Source organism: Callorhinus ursinus, unplaced genomic scaffold (assembly GCF_003265705.2).
Source record: "Callorhinus ursinus isolate GAN/ISIS: 27379988/994484 unplaced genomic scaffold, GSC_fseal_2.0 scaffold26, whole genome shotgun sequence".
Taxonomy (NCBI): Eukaryota; Metazoa; Chordata; class Mammalia; order Carnivora; family Otariidae; genus Callorhinus; species Callorhinus ursinus.
Window position 1 is genome coordinate 12,332,326 of NW_027397088.1, and position 15,924 is coordinate 12,348,249.

The 15,924-nt window shown below is 44.8% G+C and overlaps 1 protein-coding gene across 4 annotated transcripts in view; it reads right to left on the bottom strand.

The window, feature by feature from the left end:
- ADTRP (androgen dependent TFPI regulating protein) overlaps positions 1-15,924 on the bottom strand; it is a 60,692-nt gene that overhangs the window by 5,307 nt on the left and 39,461 nt on the right. For all 4 annotated transcript variants that reach the window (XR_012373821.1, XM_073877577.1, XM_073877578.1 and 1 more), the window contains 2 exons: positions 15,049-15,164; positions 2,889-3,040 (listed from right to left, as the gene is read on the bottom strand). Coding sequence is in view for 3 of the 4 variants with exons in the window: in XM_073877577.1 (XP_073733678.1) it covers positions 2,889-3,040; positions 15,049-15,164 (268 nt within the window). In the remaining variant the exon portion in view is untranslated. The remainder of the gene's footprint in view (positions 1-2,888; positions 3,041-15,048; positions 15,165-15,924) is intronic.

Sequence of the window (15,924 nt, forward strand, 5' to 3'; positions counted from 1 at the left end):
GAAGGAAGGAAGGAAGGAAGGAAGGAAGGAAGGAAGGAAGGAAGGAAAAGAGAAAGAGTAAAAGAGAAAGAGAAAGGAAAAGAGAAAGAGAGGGAGGGAAGGAGAGAGGGAGCACACGATTGAATGTCCATGCCTTGACAATGCTAAACTACATGCACACTCGCATGGCCGGCATTCCCCAGGAATGTCCTAGGCAGACTGGCACAGGTGGTCACCCGACTTAGAGGTCATCCCATCACTGAGAAGTTGAAGTGTTTTGACACAGCTTACGTGGTTGGTTTGTGGCCAGGTGAGAGACATACCCTGGTTTTCTTGATTTCTATTCCAGTGTCCTTCCCCATATTTTGCACTGCCTGCCCTAACATGCATCTCTTTTTCAACAGCTCTCCAGTCACTATACCATAGCATCACCATCTATGCTCCTTAAACTCTCTGCCCAATACTTTCATCTCCAACCATCATAGTCACTCCTTGACCACTGTCTCCCGAAGCCCTGTGTACAGAGTCCCATTTAATGCCTAAAAAGAAGAGCCCTTTAGTAGCTCCTTTCTGCATTGATTGATCCATTGAATAAGCTAATGGAAAGGGGAGTGTCAAAGATGGATAAGACACACTCCTAACCCTTATGGAACTCAGAGTCTTGTGTAAAAACATATCTTCATACAGACCATAGAAGGCTTCCTGGAAGAGGTGAGTTGATGGTGTGAGACAGGCAAAGACTGGGGGACGTGAGAGACTGAAGCCCACGGTGGGGAGGAACAACGTCAATGTGTGAAGCAAACGAGTCATTTGGTGGCTCTGCTGGAGCACACATTTAGACAATGGAGATCAAAAGCCACGGCAGGGACTGGTTCAGAGAGCCCCTCGTGTGTCATTCCAAGAGTTTGGACTTTCATCTGTAAACTGAGGAAGGCTTTAAGTGTTTTAAGCAGAATAAGACATGGGAAAATGTGCTCACATAGATAGCTCTGTTTAGTTTTAGGCAATTTAAAATGTTCACTGCAACTGGGTCGTTAAGTGGTCTAATTTCTCCTTTAATTCTTACTAGACCATTTGTGATTATGATCTGTTTAGAACTTAACCTATTTATGATCCTATTCTGACGCTATATAGGACTTTTGGCCCAGTCTTTTCTTTAAGGATTTAAAAATCTAGACGGAGGAGAGGAATGCCTTGCCACCTGTGTGTGTGTCTGTCACTGACAGGAATGTTCGCATGTGCACGTGTGTGGGTCCACATGTTGATAGTAGCCTATTTGCTCATTGGGACCTAAATGTAGTGAAAAAATTGGATGTAGCTCTTAACCAATGAAGGTTATTTAAAAGAGCTTTGTGCTGAAAATAATATTAAATTTGGTGAAAATTTTTTTAATTCAACGGACGTCTTAAAGTCACTGTAGAGTAACAACTTAGAAGTTAATCATTATTGAATTCAATACAATTGTTAAAAAAGTTATTGTTCTGTAAGCTCTGAATAATCACATTTTTCTCTGCAAATTTCCAATGGATTAGTTTCTTCCCTTTTTTTATATAGATTTTGGGGGAAGGCATCAAAAACCTTACCAAGAGCTTCAAGGAGCCAAACTAGTTAGAATTAGATGTCAACACATCTGAAATGTCAACACATTTTTTTTTCTCCGCTCTGGATAATTTCCTGTGATTTGGAATCCTAATTTTGGGAGTAAATTTTAGTATTCTGTGTCTTAAGTGTTTGCTTTCAAGGATAGTGCCTTTGAGATTTCCCCAACCAGTTACATTCTCCAAGAGTAGAAAACATATGAAAAAGCCAAGTGGCATGCTTATTTCTCCAGGGTCTCATTTTCCTCTCAGAAATATACGCTCTTATGAAACTGTCATGGTTTTTTTTTTGTTGTTGTTGTTGGTTTGTTTTGTTGTTGTTGTTGTTGTTGTTGCGTACATGGGCTTGTGTTTTCACACCAGTTCATAGATTGAGCAGAAGATGCCACTTGTGCCGTTTCTATTTTGATAGAACAGAACATGTGGGCGTGTGATGTGGGGGACTGTATGTTGATCTTGCTTCCTCATATACAAAATCAGGTTATGCTTCCTGCACTTCCCTTTGGGGAGGGAAAAATCATGATTATTTTGCAACCTGACTTTTTGATGGTTACTTTTCTAGCAAAATAATATTCTGGGGTGGGGTGGTGGGAGAAGCAAGGAGGAGAATAAAATCTTCCATTTTAAAATCATCTGAGTTAAGGTTTTTTTGGTTTTTTGTTTGTTTGTTTGTTGTTGTTTTTAAGAAGCAACATGGTTCCAGCTACCTATTATTAGAAAGCTTAGCTTGCTGACATATTCACTTTGCCCAAGACCCTGTTTAAATGAGAATTCCCATCTCAAGTATAGGATATGATTTTATCTGGTAAAATTTTACTAAGGGTTGAGAAGCAACCTAATGGCAGAAGGATGGGAGAGCATCTGGGAAGGCACTGCTGATGCTGGAAGAACAGAGGGTCATCTGGATCCCTATCCTTCAAAAAAGGAAACCTTGACATGTAACAGCTTGTATCCCTCAGTCCCTCACTTACGGGAGGAAGAACCTGAGTTCATTTTTTTTTCGTGCTGGGGATGATGACACCTTGCTCTCTGGGTCCTGAGCTCACTAAACAAGATTATTTTTAGCCTTGAAATTAAATGAGGTGTCGTTTGGGGGAGGAGGGGAGATAATTTGATGGGATCCTTTGAGAAAATTCAAACTTCCCCCAGGCTTTCGCTTTGCCTACTTTGGTAGGACCTGTCTGAATCCTTTGAACAAAGGCGTTAAGCTTCACTGCCTTCTGCTCTTGGACTCGTTCCCCCTGTTTCCAGGAGGAGTGGAGAAAGTGTAAGGAAGGTATGTTTCTGTAAGTGAAAGAGAAATAAACTGACCCCATTTCCAGTGGTTGAGCTTCTCTCCAAGTAGATAGATGCTGGCATTAAAGATGTAGCTGAGAGAGAAGAAGGCTGTTAGACCCACCGGGCTGAGTTTGGCAAACACAGGATACACCCACGTACCCGTCTCAGAGTAGATCCATAGGACCCTGCAGAAAATGACAAGTCATAACAATTAGGATGGCGGGGGTGTCTTGGTGGTGGAGCCATTTTATCCTCGAGATCAATGGGGTTTTGGAGCCCAGGCAGATGAAAAGAAGCCATGGGGATCGTTTGTCAACAGCTGAGGTGTTCCACAAACCTACAGAAGTGATTCTTTTCTGGATAAATAGATTTGATTCAAAGAGACATCCTATTTCATAAGCTGGGCTTGGCTATTTTACCTAATCCATTAAAATTCAATGTTGGCGAAAGAATATGGGAGAACATCAAACACATCATCAGCCAAAGAGAGTATGTGAGGACATGAATTATTCCTTTCCCTGAGAGGTATGACCTGCTGAGACATTGAACCTGCTAAGATGGCATCATTCGCTGGCTCTCAGCCAGACAAGTGGGGTTTGCTTTTCTGTACCTAAGAGTCAGGTGTAGCTTTTCATTAGCCCTCCGAGTCTATTGGGGTAGGAGGGACAGAGACTGGGCATTACTGCTTTATTACAATATGCCTCTTAGACGTAGGAGGGGTTTAACTGTCGGCCCTGATTTCAGCTCATGAATATAGCTGTGGATAAAGTGTTCAGTAGGAAAGGATGGATTTACAGGAGGCTTAGATCTTGCTCATGTGAGGATAGAATAGAAGTCATTTCTGGAAGCCAAGAGAAGGAAAAGAAATGCTAGGAGAGGAGCCATGATGTCTAAGCAAAGCCTGCAAATGCAGCATGCTGGAAACCAACTGCACTGGAAGATGCCAAAATCTGAAATAACTTTTAAAATTAAATATGGGGAAGATGATGTATCAACTAAGTTTATAATTGGTTAGGAGGACAGAATCTGGAACCAGCCTTCTGTGATACAAATCCTAGTTCTGCCACCTACTAGCTATGTTACCTTCAGCAGTTTATTTAGCCCTTCTGTCCCCTGCCTTCATGTGAAAAGTGGGGGGTGCAAACAGCATACATATTATAAAGCTGTCGTCAAGATTAAGGGAGTTAACACATGTAAGGGGCGCCTGGGTGGCTCAGTCGTTGGGCGTCTGCCTTCAGCTCGGGTCGTGGTCTCGGGGTCCTGGGATCGCGCCCCGCGTCGGGCTCCCTGCTCGGCGGGAAGCCTGCTTCTCCCTCTCCCACTCCCCCTGCTTGTGTTCCCTCTCTCGCTGTGTCTGTCAAATAAATAAATAAAATCTTAAAAAAAAAAAAAAGATTAAGGGAGTTAACACATGTAAAATAAAGTAATGCCTGGCCCATTGTGATCATTTAATAAAAGAGTTCTAAAGCTTCTCTCTTCTTAGGGATGGCACAGAGGGTCCTAGCAACCTTTCTTTGAGGCTCCTTATCTCATGTAACAATTGGGATAGGCTAGGTCATGCTTCAGAAACAACATTCAAATTTGGATACCTCGGGGTATCAGAAGAGTTCAGAAGGAAGAATAAAATTCTGAGCCTAATTAAACTTTCAGAAATCCAAGTGTACTCTTGGTTGTTTCAAATACTTTAGATTTGTCAAATGCTCGTGGAAGAGGCAAGGACTAGTATGAGGGTCAGGACTGGAGTGAAGCAAGAGAGGCACCAACGGTATGAAGTTTAAGAGGCCAACTCTATATCAAAGGACAGAATCAGTAAATTGAAAAGGAAACCTATGTAATGGGAAAAAATATTTTCCAATCATATACCTGGTAGAGGATTAATATCCGTAATATACAAAGAACTCCTCCAACTCAACAACAGCAAGTAAAAAACCCAACAACCCAATTAAAAATGGACAAGAGACTCAATAGACATCTTTCCAAAGAAGATAAACAAATGGCCAACATACACATGAAAAGATACTCAACATCACTTATTATTATTAGGGAACTGCAAATCAAAACTATAATGAGATACCACTTCACACCCATTAGGATGGCTAATATCAAGTGCTGGAGAGGCTGTGGAGAAATTGGAATCCTTATGCACTGTTGGTAGGTACATAAAACAGTTTAACTGCTATGGAAAACAATGTGGCAGTTACTCAAAAAACTAAACATAGAATTACCATATGATCTAGCAATTCTACTTCCCTGTATATACCCAAAAGAATTGAAAGCAAGAACTCAAAGAGATCTTTGTATACCTGTGTTCATAGCATTATTCTCAATAGTGAAAACATGGAAGCACCAAGTGTCCATCCATGGATGAACTCATACATAAAATGTGGTATAAATATGCAATGGAATATCATTAAACCTTAAAAAGAAGGAAATTCTGACACATGCCTCAACATGAATGAACACTGAGGATATCATGTTAAATGAAATTAGCCAGCCACAAAACGACAAATATTATCTGATTCCACCTATATGAGGTACCTAAAGTCATCAAATTCATAGAGACAGAAAGTAGAATGGGGGCTGTCAGGGCTTGTGGGAAGGAAGGAATGGGGATTTACTGTTTCATGTGTACAGATTTTCAGGGCACTTGGGTGGCTCAGTTGGTTAAGCGTCTGACTCTTGATTTCGGCTCAGGTCATGATCTCAAGGTCGTGAGATCGAGCCCTGCAGGAGCCTGCTTGAGATTCTTTCTCTCTCTCTCTCTCTCTCTCCCTCTGCCCCTCCCCACCCCCCACACGCTCTAAATAAATAAAATCTTTAAACAGACTTTGCTAGGTTCCTCCCTGCCTACCTCACCTACTTCATATTACACTGTGCTTATCTATGGTTGATACCTATGTTCCTGGGGGCAGAACCCTTATCTAAATTCTTTTTGGCAATTGGGGGAAGGTCAAAGTTTCTTCCTGAACCTTCTGTTTCTTAAAAATAATGAGTCTAAAATAGTCCTCATGCCAAAGAGACACATTTTGGGTGGAAATTTTCTCCCTTACCTTATTCTGATCAACATTGGAATTCGGTGAGACGCGCATTCCATGGGCATGTACATCGGAAGGATATCCATAGCACATGTCTCTTGCATGGCTCCTTCTCATGACAGGCCAGGAAAGGTATAAGGGACAGAAAGTAAATCCCCAAGGAGCTGGGGCTAAGAATTTGGGGTTAACAAGGAGATGTGAATGCACTCCAAGTGGGTTGTTTTAATTAACTCACTTTGTTTACTTTATACACTAGAAATTAGGGCTTCCTAGTTTCCATGCCCATTTATATAAGACAGTCGGCAAATAAGGACATTCCCCTAGAGGCCTGGAAAGTTTCTCTTTATTTACTTCATTTTTGTTTCCTTCAGCATAAGGTTCCACAAAGGAAAGTTCCTGAGGTAAGTTAATGAAGTCTGTAGTTTCACAGAAAAAATGCAGAGAAAGTTACAGGTGTGTTAAGTGTCAGCGGAAAAATAATGAAAACAAATAACGGTATCAGGCAAGAGTGCAATTATTTAATGAGGGGCAGCCAGTGAGAGGCCTGGGCGAGGAGAAGCTCATACTCAGGTGGGATCACATCTTTTTATTTATTTTTTTAAGATTTATTTGTTTATTTATTTATTTTTTTTTTTTGAGAGAGAGAGAGAGCATGAGCAAGGGGGATCTTGGTCAATGTCAGCTCTTCCCCAGCCCCATGTAGGATCCCATGAAACCACCTCTAAATGTCCACTGCACCCCACTCCAGGCTTCTTCATCTGTAAGGGTTTCTATAATTGTCTACTTGCTGGGCTTTCTTGCACCCTTCAATCCACTTCCCATACCACAGACTACTAGTAATCCAACAATCTTTCCAAAAGAGAAATCTGCTCATGGCATTCCCCTGCCTCCAGGGGATCCCCACTAATGCCTTAGGAAAATACCCAGCCTACCTGGCCTTGCCCTGCCCTCCTTTCCACCTTCAGATCTACAGCCCATCCATGTTGGATCCTTCTCTGTTTCTTAAATGAACCCATCTCTTCAGCTCTGGGCCTTCACTCATGCTGTTGTCTCTGCTTGGAACACCTCTGACTGTTTCACTTCCCAGGACACACTTCTCCTTGCTCTGTGCCTGGTGGAACCAGACTCATGCTTCAAGTCTCAGCTTAAAAGTCAATGTCTCTACATCAAAAACTAATGATGTAATGTATGGTGATTAACATAACATAATCATAATTAAAAGAAAAGTCAATGTCTCTAGAAAAGATTTCCCAAAGGTCCTGTAACCCTCATTCGGTTGGGTTCTTAGGACACATACTTCCTTCAGCATGAATTTACTCATGGGACAGGGGTCGTATCTAGCACGCACATCTGTTTTCCAAGTGCTGGGAAGATGGCAAGTTCTGCAGATCTTTAAATGAATGGCTCTTTGGGGCGGTTCTACTAGCACCTATGGTTCCCTTTAACTGCTGTTCACCGGGGCTGCTATACACAGCTCTCAGCTGCTTGATGCACCGAGAACACCGCAGCCTCTGAAACCCAGGAGCTGGACCCATGGCCTTCCAAATTCTACTTAATCTATTGCTCACTTCATTAATACTTTGAAGATGCCAATAATCCTGTTCCTCAGTTCCCCCAGAGAGCAATTTTATATGTCCTTCTAGAGCTGTCTGCCGTGTCAATCTACGTGAGTCAGGCTGGGCAGGCACAGATTGGCAGCCCCCAAATTAATGTTGTATAGTTTTCTCCTCCTAATTTCTTGTAGCATCCAATGGTTATCATAAAATTCGTAATTTCTGTGTCTTATCAGTACAGCAACAGTGGAAGTCTGTAGGTTAGGGACTAGTAGATAACAGGGGGTTTGGTGGGGTTTCTGCATATAATTCTAAGTGCTAACACTCATGCCGTATCTCCCTAGCCCAGCAGAATAATAGAATTAAAGGACCCTCTGGCCCCATATTTTCATGCCGACTTCCCACAGAAGCATGTAAGATGGTCACAGTTGCATCTGAGGCCAGAAGACAAACACAACCTGGATTCACATTTTGTCAATAAATTCAACAAGTTAGCCGACTTCCTACAATGAAAATGCCTGCAACAATGGCTGGGACCTGGTGATTCTTTAAGGTAGGGGACTGAGCCTACCGTTGCCTTTGCAACGCACCCCCACGTCACCCCTCTGCTCACCAGCCCTCCCAAGCTTCGTACTCCTCCCTGCAAAGTGCTCCCAGTCACACGTGAGCAATGGCACGTCGAAGACACCCGCCAGCTTTAAGGTACAAAGATGACTCTTGGACCTTCTCGGTTTTCTACCATCTGATCGTTCTTTGCTACTTTGTTGCCCTTCTTGCCCCTTAGATGGGGGCACTGCCCCTGCATTCACTTTCCACTTCTCTCTGTCTCTCCCTCTCTCCCTGTCTCCCCCTTCACCCCTCGTCTCTCCCCCCCTTCCCCCTCCCTCTCTCCTCCTCCCTCTCTCTCCCCCCCACTCCCTCTCTCCCCCCCCTTCCCTCTCTCTCTCTCTTCAGCAACCTCATGCCACCAGGAGGGTTCACTCCCTGGATCTCCACTGTACCACGTCTCTTGGGAAGGCCAGGTCTGAATGTCCAAACTGAAGTTCTTCTAGGCAAGTGGTTCTCAACCTTGGCTGAAGATTAGAATTGCCGTGGGGGCTTTAAAAATCCCAATGCTCAGGACATATCCCAAACCAATTAAGCCAGAATGGGACCCAGACATGGGATTTTAAATGGAGTCTCTTACGTATACCCCCAAACTATTTTTCTCCTTCTCTTAGTGCAACCACCCTCTTCCCAGTCCAACAGCCCCAAATTCATAGAATTGTCCTTGATTTTTCTTTCTCATTTGCCCATGGCGTGCCAATTAATCCATAAAACTTGTCCTGTTCCTTCCACAGTGTGTCGCAGGGCTGCCCTCCATCCTGCGGGTACCGAGGTATCATTCTTCAGGTTGGTATTATTTCTAATTTCTGCAACAGGCATTCTGGTTGAACAGGAGCTGAGGTTCGCACAAGAGGCATGGGGAGGGCAGCTGGCCATGTCCCCTCCCCGCTCCTCGGCTTTCACCTGTTTCCAGTCTGCATCCTGGGTGACCCGGGCTCCAAATGCTGATAATAAGGGGGGGGGCGGTTGTGTGGCATCTTTATATTTATTTCTTATATTAATTTACCCGGGTGCTAAGGAGTACTTCTGTGGAAAATGGGCCTGGGATTCTGATCTCAAGATTCAAAGTTGTGCAACTATGGTGCATCTAGATGGCCCCAGGTGAAGGTTGTATTTATACCCAGGAAGGAGTGAGTAACAGGGGCTCTGGGCAGGAATTCACCATAAGGCACCATAAGGCTGATCTGGGAACTCAGCTCCATGCATCTCTCTGGCAGTTTTTAATGTGTTCTGGAGGTAACATATCTGTATGTATAGTACATGTGTAAGTGTGATTGTAAATGGATGCACAAATTTAGAGGATTGCTATACCAGAGGGCCCAGGCAGCTTCGATGTGGGAGCTCACCTGAGTGAGCATAGTATAGAGGAAAGGAATGATCTCTTGTGCTTCATAGGAAGGGCAATTGAGGAACGACTTTTCAAATACCTCCCCCACTGCTGGGTGATAGCTGCGTATCTGCATGACACTTGTCCTCGGCATGCAATGCCTTACCCACTAGCAGAGACACCTGTGGCACCCGCAGTCTTCTGGTCTACCAAGCACAAGGCGGTGGGCCACTGCAGGCCAGCCCAGGGCTGTTGCAGTGACCGGTAACATCATTCTACTGACACAGGGCACTAGTGGGCAACAGCAGGGTGGGTCAGCAATGGGGGCAGCAAGCTGCACTGAAAGCAGAGCCGGGCAGAGACGGTGGGCACAGGAGGCTAAGTATCGTCACCTTTCGTAGGAGGCTAGGTATCGTCACCATATGTCACCAAGTGGACAACATGGGCAGCTTATTAAGACTCTTAGAGAAGAGGGTCCTGGAGGCCTGGGCCACCTGCAGCCGGGGCAAGGCTGCTCTGAGCACCCAGATGCGGGCTGACCCTGGAGCTATGACACAACCATGGACAAAGAATAGGTCAATGGGGATTAAATCCCATGGTAAGACTATTCCGGCTAACTTTTATTTGTGTGTTATTTTACTCTATTTTGCTTCGCACGTCTTGCTGCTCCAATCCTTTTTAAGCAGCATTGTCAAGACAGCCTTTTGCCAACAAAATCCTCCCGCCATGTTATTTGTAGCTCTCACTTCCCCTCCCTGCTGTAGAAACAAATAGCAACAACAAAACCTCATGTTGTCTACACTGTGTCTAACCTCTAGCCTGTCGGCCGCCAGCCTCTGAAGGTAGGGAGTTCGAGGACCACTTCCTCTTAGCCTCAGTCACCTGCAGGTCTGGCGACAGTGAGGTGCTGGCCACTGCTCTGTTGTGATCTGTGCTCACTTGGCCATGGGACCATGCTCTGTTGTTCACTTTCTCTCACTTTCCTTACTGCAATCCACCAATCCTTCTGGGCCGGGATCCAACGCGCACCTTTCCTGAAGCCCTTCCCGCGCCACCCAGCCGGATGTAACCGCTTCCTCCTCTGCATTCCTGGGGCTCCTTATATTTGCTAAATGTCATCCCTATCCCATCTTGTATTCTTAAAATGCACGGCTCATTCGCCTCTTATTAAGTACAAACCCCCCATCGGCGGGGGCTTGGCCTGATAGCACTTGGCTTTTCCCAGCAAGACCAGCCCTGTGTTAGGGGAAATATCTGTTCAATAAAAGAGTGAATCAGAGCCAGCTGTAGGAAGGTTTCTGTTTTCCTGCTCCTCACCAAGACCTCAGAGAGAGCGAGGTGATGTGTTTAGGGGTGAGAGAGATGGGAGCAGGGAGCAAGTTACTGTATTTATAGGTGAGTCATGCTTTCCAAAGGAAATGAAAGATTTGCAGTTATTACTATTTTACGGAGCTTTATTTTCCCACTTACGGGCCAGCCCTCCAATTCTGCAATCTGAAAAATCACAAAAATCAAGTGCCACATGCGAGGCAGTCCCCATGGTCTTGGTGGCTAATTTTAGGTCGTTGTAACGTGGTTTCGGCTGGGCAGTGCTTCTCCAGCTCAGAGTTACTGCCATTTTTCTGACTCATGTTTGTTTCTCACGCTCACTCTCACTCTGGCCTCGGCCCATATTCTTTACCTCATTCCTGCTAGGCTGTTTCCCTATTTGACCATCCAAACTGGCATGCCTAACAGCTGGCCCACGGCCACTTCCCTAAAACATCTCCACGGATATGCACAGTTTGTGGAACTTCGTTGCTGGCCATCTGTGGCTGTGAGGGCCCATGGGCGCCAAAGCCTTGCAGAAAGGTAGAGACAACAAGCAGCAGAGTGTGAGCTCCCACAGCTGGGATGGATGGGCAGAGGTAAGGAAGCTTCAGTTCGTGGGGCAGCATAGAGGAGTAGTTGCTTTGTTCTAACAAAAATGAAGACTAAGGCGCCAAATGCTGATTTAGGACTTCATCGAGGATAAAGAGTTCCAAATTCCAAACCACTTCAGCTCCCCACGGGGGCCCACCCAGTCACGTTCCTGCTGGTGACAGGTCTCTGCCCCTCCTCCCTTGCTCTTTGTATCTATAACTTTAATGTCCAATTCAAGCACAGAGCTGGGAACCATGACATCATGGAAGTTTATTGACCATAGAAATGAGGTTAAGCTTTTCTGCATACTACATCCCCCCCCACCGCCACATTTCGCAGAGTGTGTTTTGCACAAACGTGGAGCTGAACCAATACCTAGCCCTGTGGATACTGTGGAAAATGAACTGCATTTGGAAATAGGAGCCCTGAGTGTAAGTCCCAGTGCTGATTTTCCCCAGCCCTGTGACCTTGGGCATGTCATTTCCTCTGCTGAGGCTAGGCCTCCAGTGCTGGATGACCTCCACGTCACCTCCACCACTCACCCTCTCTCTTTCCATTTGCAGATTGACTGATACTGTCATCAGCTGGCTAACATCAATTCTCCCGAGTTAGCACAAATGCCACTAACTGGCATCCCGATCTTGTTCCTCTTTAATTGCCACAATTCATCCAGAGTCCAGTCATCTTTCTTACACAAGCCACATTGTATCTCTCCTCCGCTGAAAACTTTCCCACAGACAAGCCCTCAGGTTCAAAGTCTGGACTCACTGATATGAATTGATGATCCAGATTTTCTCTGTCTTCCAGGTCAACCCTCTCCTCAGCAACTCCAGCCCTTTGCAGATGCTGTTCCCTCTGCCTAAAGGTCTTTTACATGTCTCTTTTGACTTACTCTTACTCATTCTTTGGGTCTCAGCTTAGACATCAATTTCCTTCGGAAGCTAGCTCAAAACATCCCTCCTGGGCACCCACAGCACCCTGCGCTTCCCCCTCATTCTGTCGTCCCTTTATTTGGGCACTTCCTTCTCTCTCAAACAGTCCCTAAAGGTGGCATGGTGACTTTTCCATCACTGTATCCTCACTCACTTAGCACAGTGCCCAGAGCTGATGAATAATTGAATGGACACAGGATGCATTCATACAGGACCCCCACCTCATTGCACCTCCTCTCTCCAACCCCCCAATTCCCTGCATGGTCTGATCACGTGTCCAGGCACTGACAAGCTAAGCCCTATTCACCACTGCTTCTCATCTTTATGTCCACCACAATTTTTCCCCAAAATACCAGGGGCTTTTGTGGGCTTTTACCTTCTTGGTCTCTGAAGATAAAAAGGCAACAGTCAGATGTGACAGTCGACGACCAACTTCCAAGTCCTTAGGTAGAAAAAGTTAACAGACTGGGTGCCTGGGTGGCTCAGTTGGTTAAGCATCTGCCTTCAGCTCAGGTCATGATCTCAGGGTCCTGGGATTGAGTCCCACGTTGGGCTCTCTGCTCATCGGGGAGTCTACTTTTCCCTTTGCCCATACCCCCACTCGTGCTTTCTCTCTCTCTTTCTCTCTCTCTGTCTCTCTCCCTCTCACAAAAATAAATAAATGAAATCTTTAAAAAAAGAAAAGAAAAAGTTAACAGACCAAAAAATGCTGCCTTATATACTAACTCCAAAAGTTACACTCCGTAAGGAAGACCAAATCAGATGGAAGTCCACACAAGAAACAAAAGTATGGAAATTCATATCCATAATCAGCCAGACACCACCTTGCTTCTGCTCCACATGTAACAATAGGAAAAAGATACCTTGATGTATACATGCTCTTACCCAACCCCAGCTTCCAGATATTCTATCTTTAAGGATTTATTCCTTTGGGTTAAGCCAGGTATGGCAAATACATGGCACATATCCTGCCATTCTCTATTCTTATGCTCTTGGCAGATACTGCTAACGGATGACAAAACCCTTTTCTGGTCGGGTCTCAGAATCCTTCTCAATACTATGCTCCAGACATCAACTGCCAGTAGGTTCCCAACTATCACCTACTCTCTAAAAGTGTCCTTTGTGTAAAAACACAAAGGCCCCAGACTGGAGAACAGCATAGATGACTGGAATCTTGGGGTAGATTTACGGAGCAAATGCTTTCTTTCTTCCAGAGAGGAGAAGCAAGAAAGATTTGGGGCACTCGGGGAAGGAGAAGTGCAGAAGGGTGGGAGGTGCCTACCTTGCAGGAGGAGGAGAAAAGGCAAGGGAAGAGCCATGAACGGAGTTCTGGGCACAAAGCTTATGGGCTCTGAAACAAAGGATGGTGAAAGCCAATGAAACAAGCACTGAGAGAGCCCAAGTTTTTTGGATTGTGTTCTCTTTCTGGCTTCCATCTCTAGCAGAGCCCTATACTGAGTTAAACTTCCCCCAGATAGGGAGGGTTTGGGGGATGACCCAGATTGTCAGATGGGAACAGTTGATGTAAGTCTAGACTGGAGAAGGAACATCATGATTAGCTTCCACCTGCAGGTATTATGCTTGGCATACTCTTATCAGTAGAGCAAGAGAATGGCAGTGGATCAGAAGGTGACAGAATGGGGGTTTCCAATCATCGGGTGGAAGGCCAAGCCTTTTCCTTTGATTACAGACCACTGAGCGGCACTTCTGAGTATTGGTGTCACCAGGTGGTTGAATAATGAAATCTAGGCCAGCTACTTGAATTACCTCTCATGCCTCAAACGAGGCTGTTCTGCAAGCCCCCGGGCAATTACCCAAATGCCCTGTAGGAGTTCTAGTGCCAGATGTTGATGCAAATGAACCCATAAAAATACAGGCAACAGGAATGGGCCAAACCTAGCATGCTCAACCAGTCAAATGCCTTTTTTAGATGGAATATATTTGGATGCGTCAGATCATTCAGCCATCTAAACATATCATTTTTTTTATTTTTTAATTTTTTCCCATATTATTTTTTAATTTAAATTCAATTAATTAATACAATGGTGTATTATTAGTTTCAAAAGTAGAGTTCAGCGATTCATCAGTTGCACATAACACCCAATGCTCATTAAGTCATGTACCCTCCTTAATGTCTATCACTCAGTTAGCCCATCCCCCCTACCCTCTCCCCTCCAGCAACCCTCAGTTTGTTTTCTATGATTAAGAGTCTCTTATGGTTTTTCTCCCTCTCTGGTTTCATCTTGTTTTATTTTTCCCTCCCTTCTCCTATGATCCTCTGTTTTGTTTCTTACATTCCACATAGGCATGAGATCATATGATAATTGTCTTTCTCTGATTGACTTATTTTGCTTAGCATAATACCCTCTAGTTCCATCCACCTTGTTGCAATTGGCAAGATTTCAGTCTTTTTGTTGGTGGAGTAATATTCCATTGTATATCTATACCACATCTTTATCCATTCATCTGTCGATGAATGGGCTCTTTCCATAGCTTGGCTATTTGGCCATTGCTGCTATAAACATTCAAATATTTTATTTGCAAATGGAACCAATGATCAATATTTTCTGGGGGAAAGTAACAACTGTAGCTTTGCAATGATGACTTATTCATGAGAGGGAGAGAGGAGCTCCTGACTTGCTGCCTGTGCATGCACACCTGTGGACCCTTGTGCATGTGATGCTTCCATGGCATCAACATCAAACAATACAAATCTCTCCTACCTAAAAATTTAGTGATGGTTAAATCCCTGTTAGCCCAAGATAAAGGAACTCCTAGAGTATCCCTCCTAGTCCTGAAGGAAAAAGTCTAAGTAGATTTTCTCTCCGCAATTCTTACCTGCTGATGTATGCAAGGCTAGCAAGAGCCAACAAGGTGAGACCTTTCTTCCTCTGTGGATAGCAATGCGGCCTGAGGATGACTTCAGCCAGTGTGAAGGGTAGTATGGATGTGTGCTGGAGGAGAGAAAATGGTAAATCATAATGTCAGGCTGCCCCAGCTGCCTGGCATGCCCCTAATTCTCTCTTTCCTCTCCAGTCTACATTCTTATGCAATTATTAGATGAAACTTCCCCTAACTTGGCTTAGATCATGCTCCTTAGATGCCCCAGGGCCTGCAGTGGCTCCCTGTTACCTTCCATGCTGGCCCACACTCCTTTGTTTGGCCACCAAGTCTCTTGGTAATGTGCTACGCTCCTCTCTGCTCCTGCTAATTGTTCTCCTCTTCCCCCCCCTCACACTTACACACCCACCCTTACACACACACTCCTCCCCTAAAACAAGGCTGTTTCCCTTCATCTCCCTTTGTACGCAGTAGGCTCACTCCCACCCTCACACTTTTGTTCATGCCTCAGTGCTCTGTGTGGAATGTCTTCTCTCCCTGTATTCGAATCATTCATGTTCTTCACAGCCAACACAATCTTCCACGGCGCTGTCCCTGCATTTTCCTCTTGCTAATTTCTCTCGCTCAGTCCGACTGCATTTCTATCCTGTGCCATGTAGTCTAGCACTTATGATGTGTGTTTGGAAGATCTGGGGGTGGGGTGAGCAGAGAACACTGCTTACTGGGAACATCTAATAGTGTTAGTATTTTATAGTTTTTACATTTGCAGCTGTCATTCTTCTTTCATCCTGGCCCCTCTTTTCCTCAGCTCTTGGCAGCCTCTTGCATCTCTAGCCTCCACCTGTGAACTGCATCCCGTTCCCATTCCTGAGC